Genomic DNA, 15,849 nt, shown 5'->3' on the forward strand with positions numbered 1-15,849 from the left:
CAAATAAACTAGTTATAACAATTTCTTTTAGTTTCTAATATTAAATTTCTTTTTGTTTAATTTTGTTGCGTGAGATTTTAGCTAGCTACAGAAAGCTTTGGCCCATCCCATTGCTAGCATTGGGTCTTTTTCTTATCTGACTTTTAGCCATAGGCCACCTACTTCACTTTCTATCCCAAACTGGTATGTGATGTGAGTGAGCGAGTCATTCAGATAGAATGACTCAGAGATGAAAAAAAAAAGTATAGTAAATTATTAAATTGTTTACGATATTCAAAATATCTTCCATCGAGGACTCCAGGGCCCAGGTTCCTGTTGTTTTCCGAAGAATCTAATCATGGACTTTCATTAAAGCCAAAAATGGTGAAACACGATCAGGGTTGTTGTATTAAACGAGTGAAACACAAAACACAAGCTCATGCGCGCGTGCAATAGTATAATATAATAAGAGCTACTCTCCAAGAACGAGAATTCAAAAACATAGGAAAGACTCTTTTTTTTTTTTTTTTTTTAGACAAGAAAAAACATGTGGAGGCTTAGAATTAGCAGCAGCAAATGGATAGCCACGGTGGCAAGCATATGGATTCTGTGTAGCTGTGGCGCAGACACTTTCAGCATCTACTCCTCAGTTCTGAAATCAAGCTAAGGTTACGACCAATCAACGCTTGACACCGTGGCATTCTTCAAGGACTTTGGCAGCAACTCAGGGATCTTAGCTGGGCTTCTCTACTCAGCCGTAACAGTTAATAATAACCCTTCCATCTGGAGTCGTGGTGGGCCATGGGTGGTACATGTGGCCGGTGCGATCCAGAATTTCCTTGGGTATTTTATGATGTGGGCTTCTGTGGTGGGATTGATCCAACGGCCACCGGTGGCGTTGATGTGTTTGTTTATATTCTTGCCTAACCATGCTGCGGTTTTCTTTGCCACAGCCAATTTGGTTACCGGAGTCCGAAACTTCCCTCAATCCAGTGGGACCATTGTGGGCATCTTAAAGGTAGGTGCTTCAATATTCTTTGGCCACTCCCTTCTATTATTATTACTTGCCTTTCACTATCTCGCTTTTAAAAGAAGAATGTTAGTTTCACAAGTTTCATAATAGCTGGTTACGTGGGAAATTATGAGAAGCAGAGATGTGGACTTTATGAACCCACTATATTTTTTCTTTTTTCTTTTTTCGAGGGGGAAAACTGAAATTTTATTAATGAACGCCTATCAAATCGGCTTGTACAACTGAAAGTAACTGTGGTGGGACATCTTCCATCCACACTATAAAATCTGGAATGCTTTTTACATGTTTAACCAGACCATGCGCTATTTGATTACCTTCTCTCCTAGTGTGAGAGTAAGATAATTCCTCAAAATTATTAGCTAAAGACTTGACATCATCTAACAACAAACCAAAAGGAGATAAACTGCTAGAGTCCTCCCTTAACGCTTTTATCACTGCTAATGAGTCACCCTCCAGGATAGCTCGTTTAATGCCGATATCTGAAGCGAAAGAAAGAGCAACAGCTGCTGACATCGTTTCTATCTCACACCCACTGTATGCCACTGGAATTTTCTTCGCACAGGACGCTAGAGTCAAGCCTCCCTCGTTCCTTATAACCACGCCAATCCCAGACTTATTTTCATTCACAAACACCGCACTATCGAAGTTAATTTTTACTAACTCCACAGAGGGCGGTCTCCAACGTTTTTCTTCAGCTCTAAATTTAGAGGTCACTAAATTTTTTCTATTATTCATAATTCGCCACATGACAAGATATGGTAAAAGTTGTGAAACTTTTTATGGCACTAAAATTTCTCTTTTAAAAAGTTATTATCTCCTTACACAACCAAAAACTAAATAAAATAATAATAATAATAATGAAAAGCTATTTAGAAGGGTAAATTGTATTTTTGTCTCTTAGCTAGAAATAGTGCTTACTAGTCTTCAAAACTTTTAAAACATAACAGCATTAGCATATAAATTAACATTTCATTTTTTTTTTTAAATTAAAATGATAGTTCATCAAGCTCAACAAACTAGCACGTGAAAATTTAACAAATAAATAGTAACTCAATACCTCTATTAAGTTATTGCTCGATCATCAAAAATACTAAATAAATTTTTTTTTATATATATATATATATATATATATATTGTATTTGGTTGTGGATTTTGGGATTACAAATTTGAATGAACAAACATGTAGAAAGGAAATGGTATTTAATTGTAATAGTGAAGTAGTATTGAGACGGATATAGATGTATGTGTAGAGCCTAATGTAAATGCCAATACTGGTTGCATTTATTCATAAATACCAAGAGTTTTATCTTAATTGAAAAATATAATATAGAGCACCCAAGTAAGTAATTTTCATTAATTTAAATATGAATTGCTTTAGAAGCACAATTTTTATTACAATTTTAGTACGGTTAAATTGTGAATGATTGTTTATCATTTTTACATATACTTACTATTTTTTTTTTCTATACACTCACGGCCAATTACATCAAAATTTTGGATGAAAGGGCTTTCTCGGTATAAGTGGAGCAATTATGGTCCAAGCGTACAGCATATTCTGCAAGGGAAAGCCGAGCACTTTCATTCTCATGCTTGCTCTATTGCCTACATTCGTCTCTATTGTGCTTATGTCTTTTGTGAGAATCTATGAAGCAAATACAGTTGATGATGTGAAGCGAGTGAATGGTTTCCCTATAGTTGCTCTGATCATTGCTGGTTATCTCATGATCATACTAATTTTGGAAAATATTTTTAGTTTGCCATTATGGGCGCACATTATTACGTTTATCTTTATGTTGCTTCTACTTGCATCACCACTTGGAATTGCAATCAAAGCCCAGAGGGAGGACTCCATGAGATTTTCACAAATGTTTTCTAGTGAAAGTAATCATTCAAAGGAGAACCAAGCTAAGGATAGTCTAGAATATCACGAACTGCCTGATGGAGAAGGTCAAGCTCATGATGCTTTAGATGACAAAATTCTGCCTTATGAAGATCAGGGCATGAATCTTTTGCAAGCCTTGCGTACCATAAACTTCTGGTTGTTGTTTATAGCCATGGTATGTGGAATGGGCTCCGGGGTAGCTGTAGTAAATAACCTCAGCCAAATAGGGAAATCTCTCAATTACACTGCTGTGGAGGTGAATAATTTGGTCACTTTATGGAGTATATGTAATTTTGTTGGGCGTATTGGAGTTGGGTATTTATCAGATTATTTGCTACACACAAGAGGTTGGACAAGGCCATTGTTGATGGCTATTTCTCTAGCAGCAATGACTACTAGCCACATTGTTTTTGCTTCCAATTTTCCTGGAATTTTATACATAGTTTCGATCCTAGTGAGTCTTTGTTATGGTTCACTGTGGTCACTAATGCCCACGATTACTTCAGAGATATTTGGTGTTAGGCACTTGGGTACTATTTTCAATGCTATTGGTTTAGCGTGTCCAGTTGGATCTTATATTTTCTCTGTGAGAGTTATAGGGTACATTTATGACACGCAAGCTGCTGGTGAAGATCATTCCTGCTTTGGTACTCACTGCTTTCTGCTATCTTTTCTAATCATGGCCTTTCTGGCTCTCTTGGGGTGTCTTGCTGCTATTGCATTGTTCTTTCGTACCAGGCAGTTCTATCAGTTGGTTGTGATTAGAAGATTAAAGCATTATTTAAGATAATGAGAAGAAATATATCAAATTTGTGTACAGAGAAAAGCTAATAACTTAGGCATTCATCGTTTTTGCTCCTTAGCATGTTATCTGGATACTTATATGGTTGGAGTGTGTGTGTTTTGTTTTGGTTTGATTTTTTTTCCCCTAAGGTCTCAGTTGATTTCAGCTATCTTATTATTTTTATGTGATTTTTCCTATTATAATATTAATTTTTTATCTCATAAATAATAAATCTAACTCATAACACCCTATATTGGAAAGCAAACTATTCAAACTATGTATGACCCATTTGGACAAAATATTTTTTTGAAACTATTTGGACAAAATATTGTGGGAAGACTTCAACTGAGAAGTTAATATGATACATATAAGGTACATCATGTAACCCAAAACTTTAAGCATGTGGATTTGGGCAATTATGTTATATTAATAATTCTTCAATTTCTTTACTTTTTTTGTGTGAAATTTTTATTTACATGTGTATACCCAACAATTCTTCTTTTATGCATGAGTCATTGTGTCTTTGTGGACATAAAATAGGCATGTGCATCTAACCTATCAACCTAAAGGCCAACAAAGCAACCCAACCCAATGTCTCTAGTTGGTTTTCATAGGTTGAAATTTTGTTGAGTCTTGAGTTGAATTGGGTTTGAGTTGATAGTTTTTAACTCATGTGTACCCAATAATACCTCATTTATGTGTAAGTCATTGCCTCTTTGTAGGCCACAAACAGGTGTGCGTGCATCCAACCTATTGCCTTGACAAAGCAACTTAATTAACCCAATATTACAAGTTGGTTTTTGTGGGTTGGTGAGTTGCATTAGGATTTTATTTTGTGTATTAAAGTTGAATTGGGAGTGGGTTGATAGTTTTTAACCCATATGGTCCAACTCGACTCACCATGTATATATAAGTTTTGGTGTGCATTTGAGTGGAGTTGTGGTGTGCTTTTGTGTTGGAATCCCTTTCTCTCTCCTTTGTATATGTGTGTTTGTTTCTAAAAAAAAAAAAAAAAAAAAGTATATATAAGTTTATCTTATCACTTTATTTTAATTGTTTTTAGGCATATTATGTAAATTACAATAATTTATTAAAAAAGTAATTAAATAATTAATTTAAGTCCAATTTTTGAGGAAACCCTATAAATACTCAAGCATCACTCTAATAAAGGCATGCAAAATCATAAGTCTTTACTCTTATATTACGCAAAAATTCTAGCCATTGTCGTCAGGCTAAACCTTTATTGTACTTCCGCTCAACCCACAAGTTGGGCTTGTTTGGTAATTAGTAAATAGGTTAGGTCCTATTGCACCAGTCAAGCATTGCCGGGGTCCTAGCTGGGCTCCTCTACGGGGTGGTGGGCCATGGATAATACCCGTGTCAGGCGCGATCCAGAATTTCTTTGGGTATTTTATGATGTGGACTTGTGTGGTGGGGTCGAACCAACGACAACCGATGGCGTTACTAGTCTTTCAAAACTTATTAAAACATAACAGCATTAGTATCTGAAGTTGAATTCCCTTTGATAATAGAATATAATCATCAGTAAGTTGAATTCTATCCTATCTTAAAAGAAAAAAAAAACACAACTAATAATAGCCTTAGAGTTAAAGGCAAGAAAAAACCATAGAAAAAAGTAGCAGGGATGATGGAGAGGGTGAGTAACAAATGGATGGCGACGGTGGCAAGCATGTGGATTCAGTGTAGCTGCGGTGTTTACACCTTCAGCGTCTACTCCTCTGTTCTGAAATCAAGCCAAGGCTACGACCAATCAACGCTCGAAACTATGGCCGTTTTCATAGACATTGGATCAATCGGTGGTGTCCTAGCCGGGCTCCTCTACTCCGCCGTAACAAACGGTAGTAATCACTCTGGTTTCGGTGGGCCATGGGTGGTTCTCCTGGCCGGAGCAACCCAGAATTTCTTGGGCTATTTTCTAACATGGGCTTCTGTCGTGGGATTAATCAAACGGCCTCCGGTGCCTTTGATGTGTCTCTTCATGTACTTGTCGAGTCAATCTATGCCGTTCTATAACACAGCCAATACAGTTTCAGGTGTGCAAAACTTCCCTGATTATAGTGGGACTATTGTGGGCATAATGAAGGTACATTTCATATATGATATTTTTATAAAATGCATATATAAATTGAGTAAACATATGACCAATAAATTTGAGTAGCAATTAATATGATTTGCATCACATCAATAACATTGTAGACAGAAAGAGAGTGGTTTATTCTGGACAATGGATGTAAACTTTCATTTCAGACACACAAAATATGTATAATACTATACTTTTTTTTTTGCAGATATGAAAAACATTGTACATATTTTGGGTGTTTATAATATAAGTTTACATTGCTAGTACACTAACTAAGAAATTTTAAATATATTTATTTATTTATTTATTTATGACCTCCCGTTTGATTGAAGCATAAAGATAAAAAATAAAAATGATTCTTGTCCATAATATATACTATTATACTCATTAGCAACCTAATAATATGATTGCTTAAACTAGGCATAAACATGACTTCTTTTAAGAACAAAAATAAGTATGGCTTTTTAATATATATATATATATATAAACCCTCTTGCTTGAGCTATTTATATATGCTATACCTGTGATATTACTTTCTTTCCCAGGGATTTTCTGGTATTAGTGGAGCAGTACTACTACGTGCATATAACACATTATACGAGGGCGAGCCGAGTAAATTCATTCTAATGCTTGCTCTGTTGCCTACACTCATCTCCCTTGTGCTTATGCTCTTGGTAAAAATTTATAAAACAAACACAGGCGATGACAAGAAGCACTTGAATGGTTTCGTTGCTGTTGCTCTGATCATTGCTGGTTATCTCATGATTATAATAATTTTGGAAAATATCTTCAGTATACCATTATGGACACACAGAGTCACCTTTATACTTCTTTTGCTTCTACTCGCATCACCTCTTGGAATTGCAATCAGAGCCCAGAATGAGGACTCCAAGAGAGTTCTAGAAACGCTTTCCTTTGACAGTAATCCATTAAGAGGACACCCTGAGTTACTGCGATCCTCTGACTCTTCTGTACCCGAGGATATGGCATACCATGAACTGCCTAGTGGTGCTCTAGATGACAAAGTTCTGTTTGATGAAGAAGGCATGAATCTTTTGCAAGCCATGTGCACTGTAAACTTTTGGTTGTTGTTTATTGCGACGATATGTGGAAAGGGCTCTACAATGGCTGTGATAAACAACTTGAGCCAAATGGGACAATCTCTCAATTACACTAGTGTGGAGGTGAATAATTTGGTCTCTTTATGGAGTATATGGGATTGTCTTGGCCGTGTTGGAGCTGGTTATTTATCGGATTATTTACTACACACAAGAGGCTGGGCAAGACCATTGTTGATGGCTATTACTCTAGCAACAATGATTATTGGCCTCATCGTTATTGCATCTGGATTTCCTAGAATATTATATGTGGGTTCTATCCTAATAGGCATTTGTGATGGTTCTCTGGGGTCATTAATTCCCACAATTACTTCGGATATATTTGGTGTTAGGCATATGGGTACTATTTTCAGCGCTATTACCCTAGCATCTCCTGTTGGATTTTATATTTTCTCTGTCAAACTTATAGGCTATATTTACGATAAGGAAGCAGGTGGTGATGATCACTCATGCTTTGGCACTCGTTGCTTTATGTTATCTCTTTTAATCATGGCATCCTTGGATCTTCTGGGGTTTCTTTTGGCCATTGCATTATTCATTCGTACTAAGAGGTTCTATTCGCTAAGGAGATTAAAGGACTCTGTAAAATGGAGTAAATAACTATATATGCAAACTTTGTGTATAAGGTCATGGCTGAGGCCATCCTTTTTTTTTTTTTTTTTTTTTTTGCATTGCAGGTGACTAGCTTGTTTTTGGACCATTTATTGTTGCTTCATCAGTTTCATGTACATTACTCTTCCTATAAGATGAGTCCTCGGAGGATCCCTGGCATAAGAGAGGGTGATGTGAAAGAAATATGAAATGTCTCTTTCCTTACCCTAATCAATTCATAATTAACTTTGAATGTTATATTGTTAAAGCTTTTTATTTTTATTATTTTTAAATGAATAAATGGTGTCTCTATTCACAATACTACAGAATGTTAAAAAAGAAGAACAAAAATTATTAAAATTTATTGTAACTATCCTTTCAATGTTAGTTTCATCCTAGTAATTCCCAAGCAGGCCTTTATTGGTTGGCTGGTCATGTTGAATAGATTGTCAACCAAAGAAAGAATGCTTAATTGGGGCTTTAATGCAGATGCTAAATGCACCTCTTTTTTTATTGCTCTTTTTCTAGGAGATTATGCTGGACTCTCATGAGTTGGTGCATGGTGAAGCACCCTAACTTTTGTTAGGATGAGATAATGGCTTGGGGTGAGAGACATGCCAAAGGTAAGAGCCTTAGATCCAAAGAGAGGCAGAAGAGCTCTTTAGTTAAAAACCTGAAAAAAAATCGAAATGGGTCCTTAAAAAAAAACGATTCAAGCCAAACCCACATCACAAAACGCAAGAAAATCAAACCCAAACAGGCTATTCACATGGAAAAAAAACCCCAAAATCCGAAAGTATTAAAAACCCAACTATATTAACAAGAAACAAAGATAACAAGGAATAGGTTTAGCTATTTATTAAATGACTTACACAAAGACAAATGGAGCAAATAGCTTGAAACTGGCTTGTAAGGATGAGGTTTAAGCCTTTGAGGAACAAAGAGAGAGCTGAGGGAGGCGGAGACTGAAGAGAGACCAACGTAGGGTTTTTTTTTCAAAAACACAGAAATCGGGTTTAGACTGAGGGTATTTATATGACCCGAACCCGACAATAACCCGAAAATAAGACCCGAAACCCGACCCGAATATTCTCAGACCCGCCCAAAACCTATCGGGTTGGTTCGGGTCGGGTCGGTTTTGGGTGGGCCGGGTCAAGTGCTCAGTCCTACATGTGTGTATGTACTATTACATAGCCTTTCACTATCCAGCTTTTAAAAGGGTATGATTCAAGGGTATATTCTTAAAAAAAAATGGTTTATCTTATTAAAACTTAATAAATACATTTTTAATTGTAGATTTGATTGAATTGGGTCCATGGAGTTTGAGTGCTTTGGGATATCAAATGTGAATGAATAAAGAAATAAAAAGGAAATAATTAATGTTAATCAGAATATTGATGTAATATTGAGGTCGATTAAGGTGTACATAAAAAATAGATGAATAAACTATAAAAAAGTTTTATTTTATTATTTTGGGTTCATTTAGTTAGTGAAGAATGCGTGGAGCTTGATACATGGTTTTAAAAATCGGTATGGTGAAAGAACCTAAAAAAGGATTGATTATCAATTTTCTGGTCGGACTAGAGTTCGACCGATGGTCAAATTAGTGATGTCATAAATAATTTATTTAATAATTATAAAAATAAATAAATAAATAATTTTAAAACTGGTCATTTTAACTAAAAAAATTAAATAATAGTAAAACATTAAACTTTAACTTACCACAATTCAACCAAAACAAAAACAAAAAAACATATACAAGCACCCACCACCCACAAGCCAACTATAAAACATTTTAATTATTTTTTAACCTTTCAAATAACAAAAAGTAAGTACACTAAAAAATGGTTAGCAATATCATTGCCCATTTGATATATATATTTTTTTCTCTACACATTCTACTAAGTGCACTAATGGGTAGCAATATCATTGCCCACTTGATATTTTTTTCCCTTCACACATTCTACACATTAATATCCCAACTACCACACATTTTGAAATCCATACATCCACACAATTGGTTCAACAATAGTTCTGTACATATAATTTTCCCATCTCACTTTTTGCTTTTCATCTCTCTCTCTCTCTCTCTCTCTCTCTCGTGAATATGTTCATGTGCAAGAGGCAAGAGCAACAAAAAAAAGCCTTAACTGAGCATACAAATCATTACAAATCTGCTTATCTTTGGGTTTCTTTGGTTCTTCCTCAATGCAAATATAGTAAATCAAAAAAAAAATTTTTTTGAGCAAAAGGTAAGTAAAGTAAATCTGATGTTTTTGGGTCACTATGGGTGTCTTAGGCTTCACCACTTCATACTTGAGAGAGCATTTTCAAAATCAAAATCTCTGTTCTTAAATCTGAAACAAGATCTCTCTTTTTATTTTTATTTTTATTTTTTGGGGTTAAAAAACACAACAACTAAAGTATTTATGAAGAAATGCTAAAACCGGTTTAACTGTACCAGTTTCCTGTTATGCTGGTTGAATGGGCGGTTTGCACTATTTGTCCGCTTTTTCTTTCATTTCCAGTTTTAACTAATAACTAGACCGGATTAAGATCTACATCCCAGTTGAACTAGCCGGTCCGGTTTTTAAAACTATGGCTTGATATGAATAGTAAGACTAGGTCACATCTATGAATATCTAAAAATCAAAGCGTAACTTTTAATATTGTCACATTCCTATTGAGTTACATCATTGACCATGTTACCATTTTATTTTATTTGTTCCTCTAAAATAATATTAAATATATGAATGTGTAAAGTCAATTAGTTAATATATTTAATATTATCAACCAATTAGAAGATCAAATCAATAACAAAAATGGTGATGTGGCCGATAATTCGATCCACTTCAGTCAAATTTTGTCAATTTGGTCCAACTTGGTTCAATTTAGTCTATTTTGGTCCATTTTTGTTCAATTTGATCTAATTTGGTCCAGTTCGGTCATTTTGATCTCATTCGGTCCAATGCGGTCCATTTGGTCTACTTCATCCTAATTTGGTCCACTTTAGTTCGTTTCAATGCATTTACTTAAGAGTGAGAAATGATAGGTATGGGTAGAGAGTACCTATTCTAAATCCAAATTTATTAAAAAAACATATAAGACAAAAAGTAATATTATTATTTTTAGTTGTTTAATTTGATGATTTATGGTATTATCTTTCTTTATGTTCTTTTCCCCCCTAGGTGATATTAGTATTTTAGTTTTTGAGTGAATTACACAATTTTAGTATTTTGACATGATATAATTTGAATTTGAAGAACAATTTCTAAGTTATATAGAAATTAGGAGATTAATGTAACTATGGTTTTCTTAAGCTTTTAAATAATTCACTTGAGCACATGAAAACTTTTTTCTATTAACATGTGAAGCTCATCTTGAAATGTATAAGTTATTTAACATACCACATCATAAATTCTATTATAAATAATTTTATTGTCCTCACAATTTTCTAACCAGAATGATATATACTTTCATACAAGCACTCAAAATAGTTAATATGAAAAAATAAAGCCGCATGAAGCAAGCTCTTTAAGTTAATGACTCAATTGTGTGGTTGCAAGATGTATCAAACTTTTTACTAAACAAAAATAATAATAATAAATGTCAACACAAAAAATTGTAACAATTCCACGCGTTGTATGAGCGTGTGACTAGATTATCAATAAAATACAAATAGATTTTTCTTAAAAAAAAAAAAAAATTAATGGAGAATCTAATATACTACACTTAAAAAAGTGTATCTAAGTTTTATCTTAATTGGAAAATCTAATATACAACACCTAATTGTATCTAAGTTTTAGTGGTGTGATTTCATTAATTAACTCATTATGAATTCTTCTATGACTATTTTTGTTACAACTTTGATGATGTAGAGTTGTAGTACAAAAGTTATGTTTAGAGGTTTCTCATTCGTTGTACTATATGGGTTGTTATTGCATACCTCTAGCCACCTTACGTGAGAGGAAGAGAATATACTCTCAGAATATACAACAATTTTTCATACTATCTTTCTTTGCCAGGGCTTTCTCGGTATAAGTGGAGCAATCATGGTCCAAGTTTACAACATATTCTGCGAGGGCAATCCGAGCAATTTCAATTTAATGCTTGCTCTATTGCCTACGTTCGTCTCTATTGTTCTTATGTTTTTTGTGAGAATATATGAAGCAAACATAGTTGATGACGTGAAGCAATTGAATGGTTTCCCTATTGTTGCTCTGATTATTGCTGGTTATCTCATGATTACACTAGTATTGAAAAATATTTTTAGTTTGCCATTATGGGCGCACATTATTATGTTTATATTTATGTTGCTTCTACTTGCATCACCACTTGGAATTGCAATCAAAGCCCAGATGGAGGACTCCAAGAGACTTTTGCAAATGTTTTCTAGTGAAAGTAATCATTCAAAGGAGAACCCAGCCAAGGACACTCTAGCATATCATGAATTACCCGATGGAGAAGGTCAAGTTAATGCTGCTTTAGATGACAAGATTCTTCCTTATGAAGAGAGCATGAATCTTTTGCAAGCCTTGCGTACCATTAACTTCTTCTTGTTGTTTTTGGCCATGGTATGTGGAATGGGCTCGGGACTAGCTGTGATAAATAACTTCAGCCAAATAGGGAGATCTCTCAATTACACTGCTGAGGCGGTTGATAATTTGGTCAGTTTATGGAGTATATGGAATTTTGTTGGGCGTATTGGAGTTGGGTATTTATCTGATTATTTACTACACACAAGAGGCTGGACAAGGCCGTTGTTGATGTCTATTTCTCTAGCAGCAATGACTACTGGCCACATTGTTTTTGCTTCTGGTTTGCCTGGAATATTATACATAGGTTCGATCCTAGTGGTCATTTGTTATGGTTCACTGTGGTCACTAATGCCCACGATCACTTCAGAGATATTTGGTGTTAGGCATATGGGTACTATTTTCAATGCTATTGGTTTAGCATGTCCTATTGGATCCTACATTTTCTCTGTGAGAGTTGTTGGGTACATTTATGACATGCAAGCAACTGGTGAAGATCATTCCTGCTTTGGTACTCACTGCTTTACGCTGTCTTTTCTAATCATGGCATCCCTAGCTCTCTTGGGGTGCCTTGCTGCTATTGCATTGTTCTTTCGTACTAGGCGATTCTATCAATTGGTTGTGATTTGAAGATTGAAGTACTGAAAACTGTTGTTTAAACAATGGTAACAAATGGGCCCTATTAACTCGGGCAATCATCTTTTTCACTCATTAGATATTATTATCTGGATAGTTATAACTTGTTATTTTTATGTGATTTTTCCTATAATTATATAAACTTGTATCGCTCAAATAACAAATCCAATTCACAGAACCCTATATTGAAATGAAAACTATTCAAACTTTTTCCAACCAAGCATATTGGTCACAATTAATCGTGACAATTGGAATAATTATTTTATACAGGATGTTGAATCAGTTGATTGTAAGACGGATTTGGACAAAACATCTTGAAGAGATTTCAATTTAGAAGTTAATATGACATATAAGGTACACTAGGTAACCCAAGAAGGTTAGGCATTCTTTAAAATGATGAGCAGTAAATATGAGAAGTTTGTGTAAAGGTAATATTAGCTGAGGCTATAACCTTTGTGATTAGTTCTGGGTGTTATATGATTGTTTATTTGTAATTGGGTGAATGATATCTCTGTTTTTTTAAAGGAAAAGGATAATTTAGGAAAGAGCCTTACTGATATTTATTATTAATAGTTTCAATTAATCATCATCATTTTTGGAATCGTGCTCAGTGTGAAAGTGGTCAAATTCCTATACCTACTAAATGATGGTTTATTTTTTGAGATGACTAAATGATGGTTTATGACAAAGCTATTCTTTTCTTTTATTATAATTTTTTTTGACATAAAGTAAGCTCTCAACATAAAAAAATACCAACAATCTCCGAAATTCTATAGAAAATCGTGTCAGACAAGAAGTTAGTCTAAAATTGCAACATATGCATACGGATTCATGGAAGTTCAATCTTTGGCTGTATCAACCATTAATTCCCATGTTATAGAACTATTAACTCTTTGATTATCAGCCTATTTTAATATTTCAGACCAAAAGGGGAAAAGAAAAAGACTTGAAACTCTCAGCATCTACTATCTAGGATACCTAGAAAATTTAATTAAAAAGAGGAACAGCTTACAAGGAAATCTCATAAATACTCTGATTTAAAAAGGAGTGCATTTGTAGGTAACTATTGCTGTTTGAAATGCTTAATAAAGTAACAAAAAATTTCTCTCTCTAAAGATAGGGCTACCCAGTAGGAAACCCTCCCTGTATCCAGAAATCCTTCAACCCAAGTTTGAAAAAAAAAAAAAAAAAATGGTTTTGATCTCTGATCTTTGATACTATCTTAATATTTTAATAACTAAATATACCTTTCATTTCTTAGAAAACACACGAATATCACTTTCTATGAGGTTCAGAATTTATGTTCCTTTATAACATAGCAGGGCATATCATAGTTTAGGGCAACAGAAACTGTTCCAACAAAACTGGAGGAGTTTCCTGCTTTATGGTAAGGTTGAATTACATTTCTTGAGGCTTTGGAAATTGAAGTCTTCTCTCCATCAAGCCATCTGCCATCAAGGATTCAATGTAGTGTCATTGATACTTTACATTGTCACTATGTCTAACATATAGTATAAAGGATTTAAGGTTGAAACATTTGACGATTCAAATTAAATAGTAAAAATTTCAAAGAGCTTTCAGCGTCATATTATTTAAGAAATAACTTTTAACTATGAAATGAATTATCTTCATTTCAAACAAAATAAATGCCAAATTCAGCTCCCAGTGAGAGAAAGGGGGAAGCATATGCCAACTCTGGTCATAAAGAAGCAAATTTCGTTGGTGGACTTTTATTTAAAATTTGATCCATAATTTTTCAAAAATATCAAGGTCTCAAAGGTTGGAATTCATCAAGCACTTTTTATTTATTTACAACTCTGGTCATAAAGAAGAAAACTTGGTTGGTGGACTTTTAATTAATAAGATTTGATCCATAATTTTTCAAAAATATCAAAGTCTCAAGGGTTGGAATTCATCAAGCATTTTTTATTTGTTTATTTATAATGATTCATGTCCGTATTGATGTATTAGATAAGAGTTCTATATGATATTCAGATATTATATGTTAACTTTTTTTTTAATAAAGAAAGAATCAGTGGCAAGTTGGCAAGACTCTTTGAGGACACCAATATGATTATAAGTTGATAACTTTGGTCCAAGAAAAATGCCACCAATAATAAAGATTGTCACTATCATGATCATCAACTACCTACTTAAATTTATGATTTTAAAAATCTTTGAGGACTTTTTATTATTTATTTTTTTCTTAAGAATAGTATAAGTTTGGACTATTATTAAAAAAATTATAACTTTGCCACAAATTCAATTAATGGCGCTCATAAATACGTACATTATATGCAAAGTGACAAATGGGATATGACCCCCTTCCATTGAATTTTTCAATTTGCTTGAATATTTATTTAGATGTATGATTGTATTTAAAGGAAAAAAAATGCACGTGTCTCATACCGGATAAAAATGGGAGGGAATTCACTTATTATTGGCGTGCACTGTCAACATTTTGTTCTCCCCCTCTCTAATCCCTCTCCTCTCCTCTTAATCATTTAAATTTAGTTTATTATATATATTTTCTTTGATAATCATCATGTTTATGTAATTTGATAATTTCACAGTTGAAGTTTATGTTACTGTGCAGTAGATGTTTACTCTATTGTGTTAATCCTTTTTTTTAATCACTGTGTTAATCCTTTTACTTGACATTACTGGACACTTTTCACTAGACTATGAGAAATATTCTAATCTTGTTACTATTGCTGGCTGAAAATGGCTGAAAATGCTTGCTTAGCAATGATGGACATTTTCTTACTTTTACTGGACATATTCATTTAAGTTTATTGAACCATTTGGATATTGCCAACTTAGCCATGCAGGACACATTTATTTGGATTTCATTGAATACATTTGATCACCATTGCTAGATGCCATTGTTCTAGCTTTATTAGAAACTTTACTTTCACTTCACTAAAATATTATCCTAGCTTTGCTGGATGAAAAATTAAGATTTTATTAAGCATGTTATTTTAATTTTGTCAAGCACACTGCTTTTGATCTGAATGTTTCTAAATGCATTAATATCATTTTGCTAGCACTTCTTGAGGCAAACTCATGTCATTTTTCACTTATTTTGACATGATTTACATGCAGATCTAAATCAACACTAATATAAGTCACAACAAAGCAAACTCCAATGCTTTTAAAATATTTTGCAACTAATCTTAATGTTCTCAAT

The 15,849-nt window shown here is 33.8% G+C and overlaps 2 protein-coding genes and 1 pseudogene across 2 annotated transcripts; all 3 read left to right on the forward strand.

Annotated features, from left to right (window-relative positions):
* Positions 1-445: 445 nt before the first annotated feature.
* Positions 446-3,727, forward strand: LOC126702249 (protein NUCLEAR FUSION DEFECTIVE 4-like; annotated as a pseudogene).
* Positions 3,728-5,189: 1,462 nt separating this feature from the next.
* Positions 5,190-7,741, forward strand: LOC126702247 (protein NUCLEAR FUSION DEFECTIVE 4-like). The gene is made up of 2 exons (XM_050400918.1): positions 5,190-5,782; positions 6,325-7,741. The coding sequence occupies exons 1-2, from the start codon at positions 5,324-5,326 to the stop codon at positions 7,495-7,497; spliced, it is 1,632 nt and encodes a 543-aa protein (XP_050256875.1). The 5' UTR covers positions 5,190-5,323; the 3' UTR covers positions 7,498-7,741.
* A 3,799-nt stretch (positions 7,742-11,540) lies between these two features.
* Positions 11,541-12,653, forward strand: LOC126704208 (protein NUCLEAR FUSION DEFECTIVE 4-like). Its single transcript, XM_050403229.1, has one exon. It carries the CDS (start codon positions 11,541-11,543, stop codon positions 12,651-12,653), a length of 1,113 nt encoding a protein of 370 aa, XP_050259186.1.
* The last annotated feature ends 3,196 nt before the right edge of the window (positions 12,654-15,849 follow it).

Source organism: Quercus robur, chromosome 10, assembly GCF_932294415.1.
Source record: "Quercus robur chromosome 10, dhQueRobu3.1, whole genome shotgun sequence".
Lineage (NCBI taxonomy): Eukaryota > Viridiplantae > Streptophyta > Magnoliopsida > Fagales > Fagaceae > Quercus > Quercus robur.

Bases quoted from the DNA above. Each gene is read 5' to 3' on its own strand.
- LOC126704208 (XM_050403229.1), top strand. From the start codon at position 11,541: ATGGTCCAAGTTTACAACATATTCTGCGAGGGCAATCCGAGCAATTTC.
- LOC126702247 (XM_050400918.1), top strand. From the start codon at position 5,324: ATGATGGAGAGGGTGAGTAACAAATGGATGGCGACGGTGGCAAGCATG. The intron at 5,783-6,324 runs GTACATTTCATA...TTTCTTTCCCAG, and splicing joins CTATTGTGGGCATAATGAAG to GGATTTTCTGGTATTAGTGG.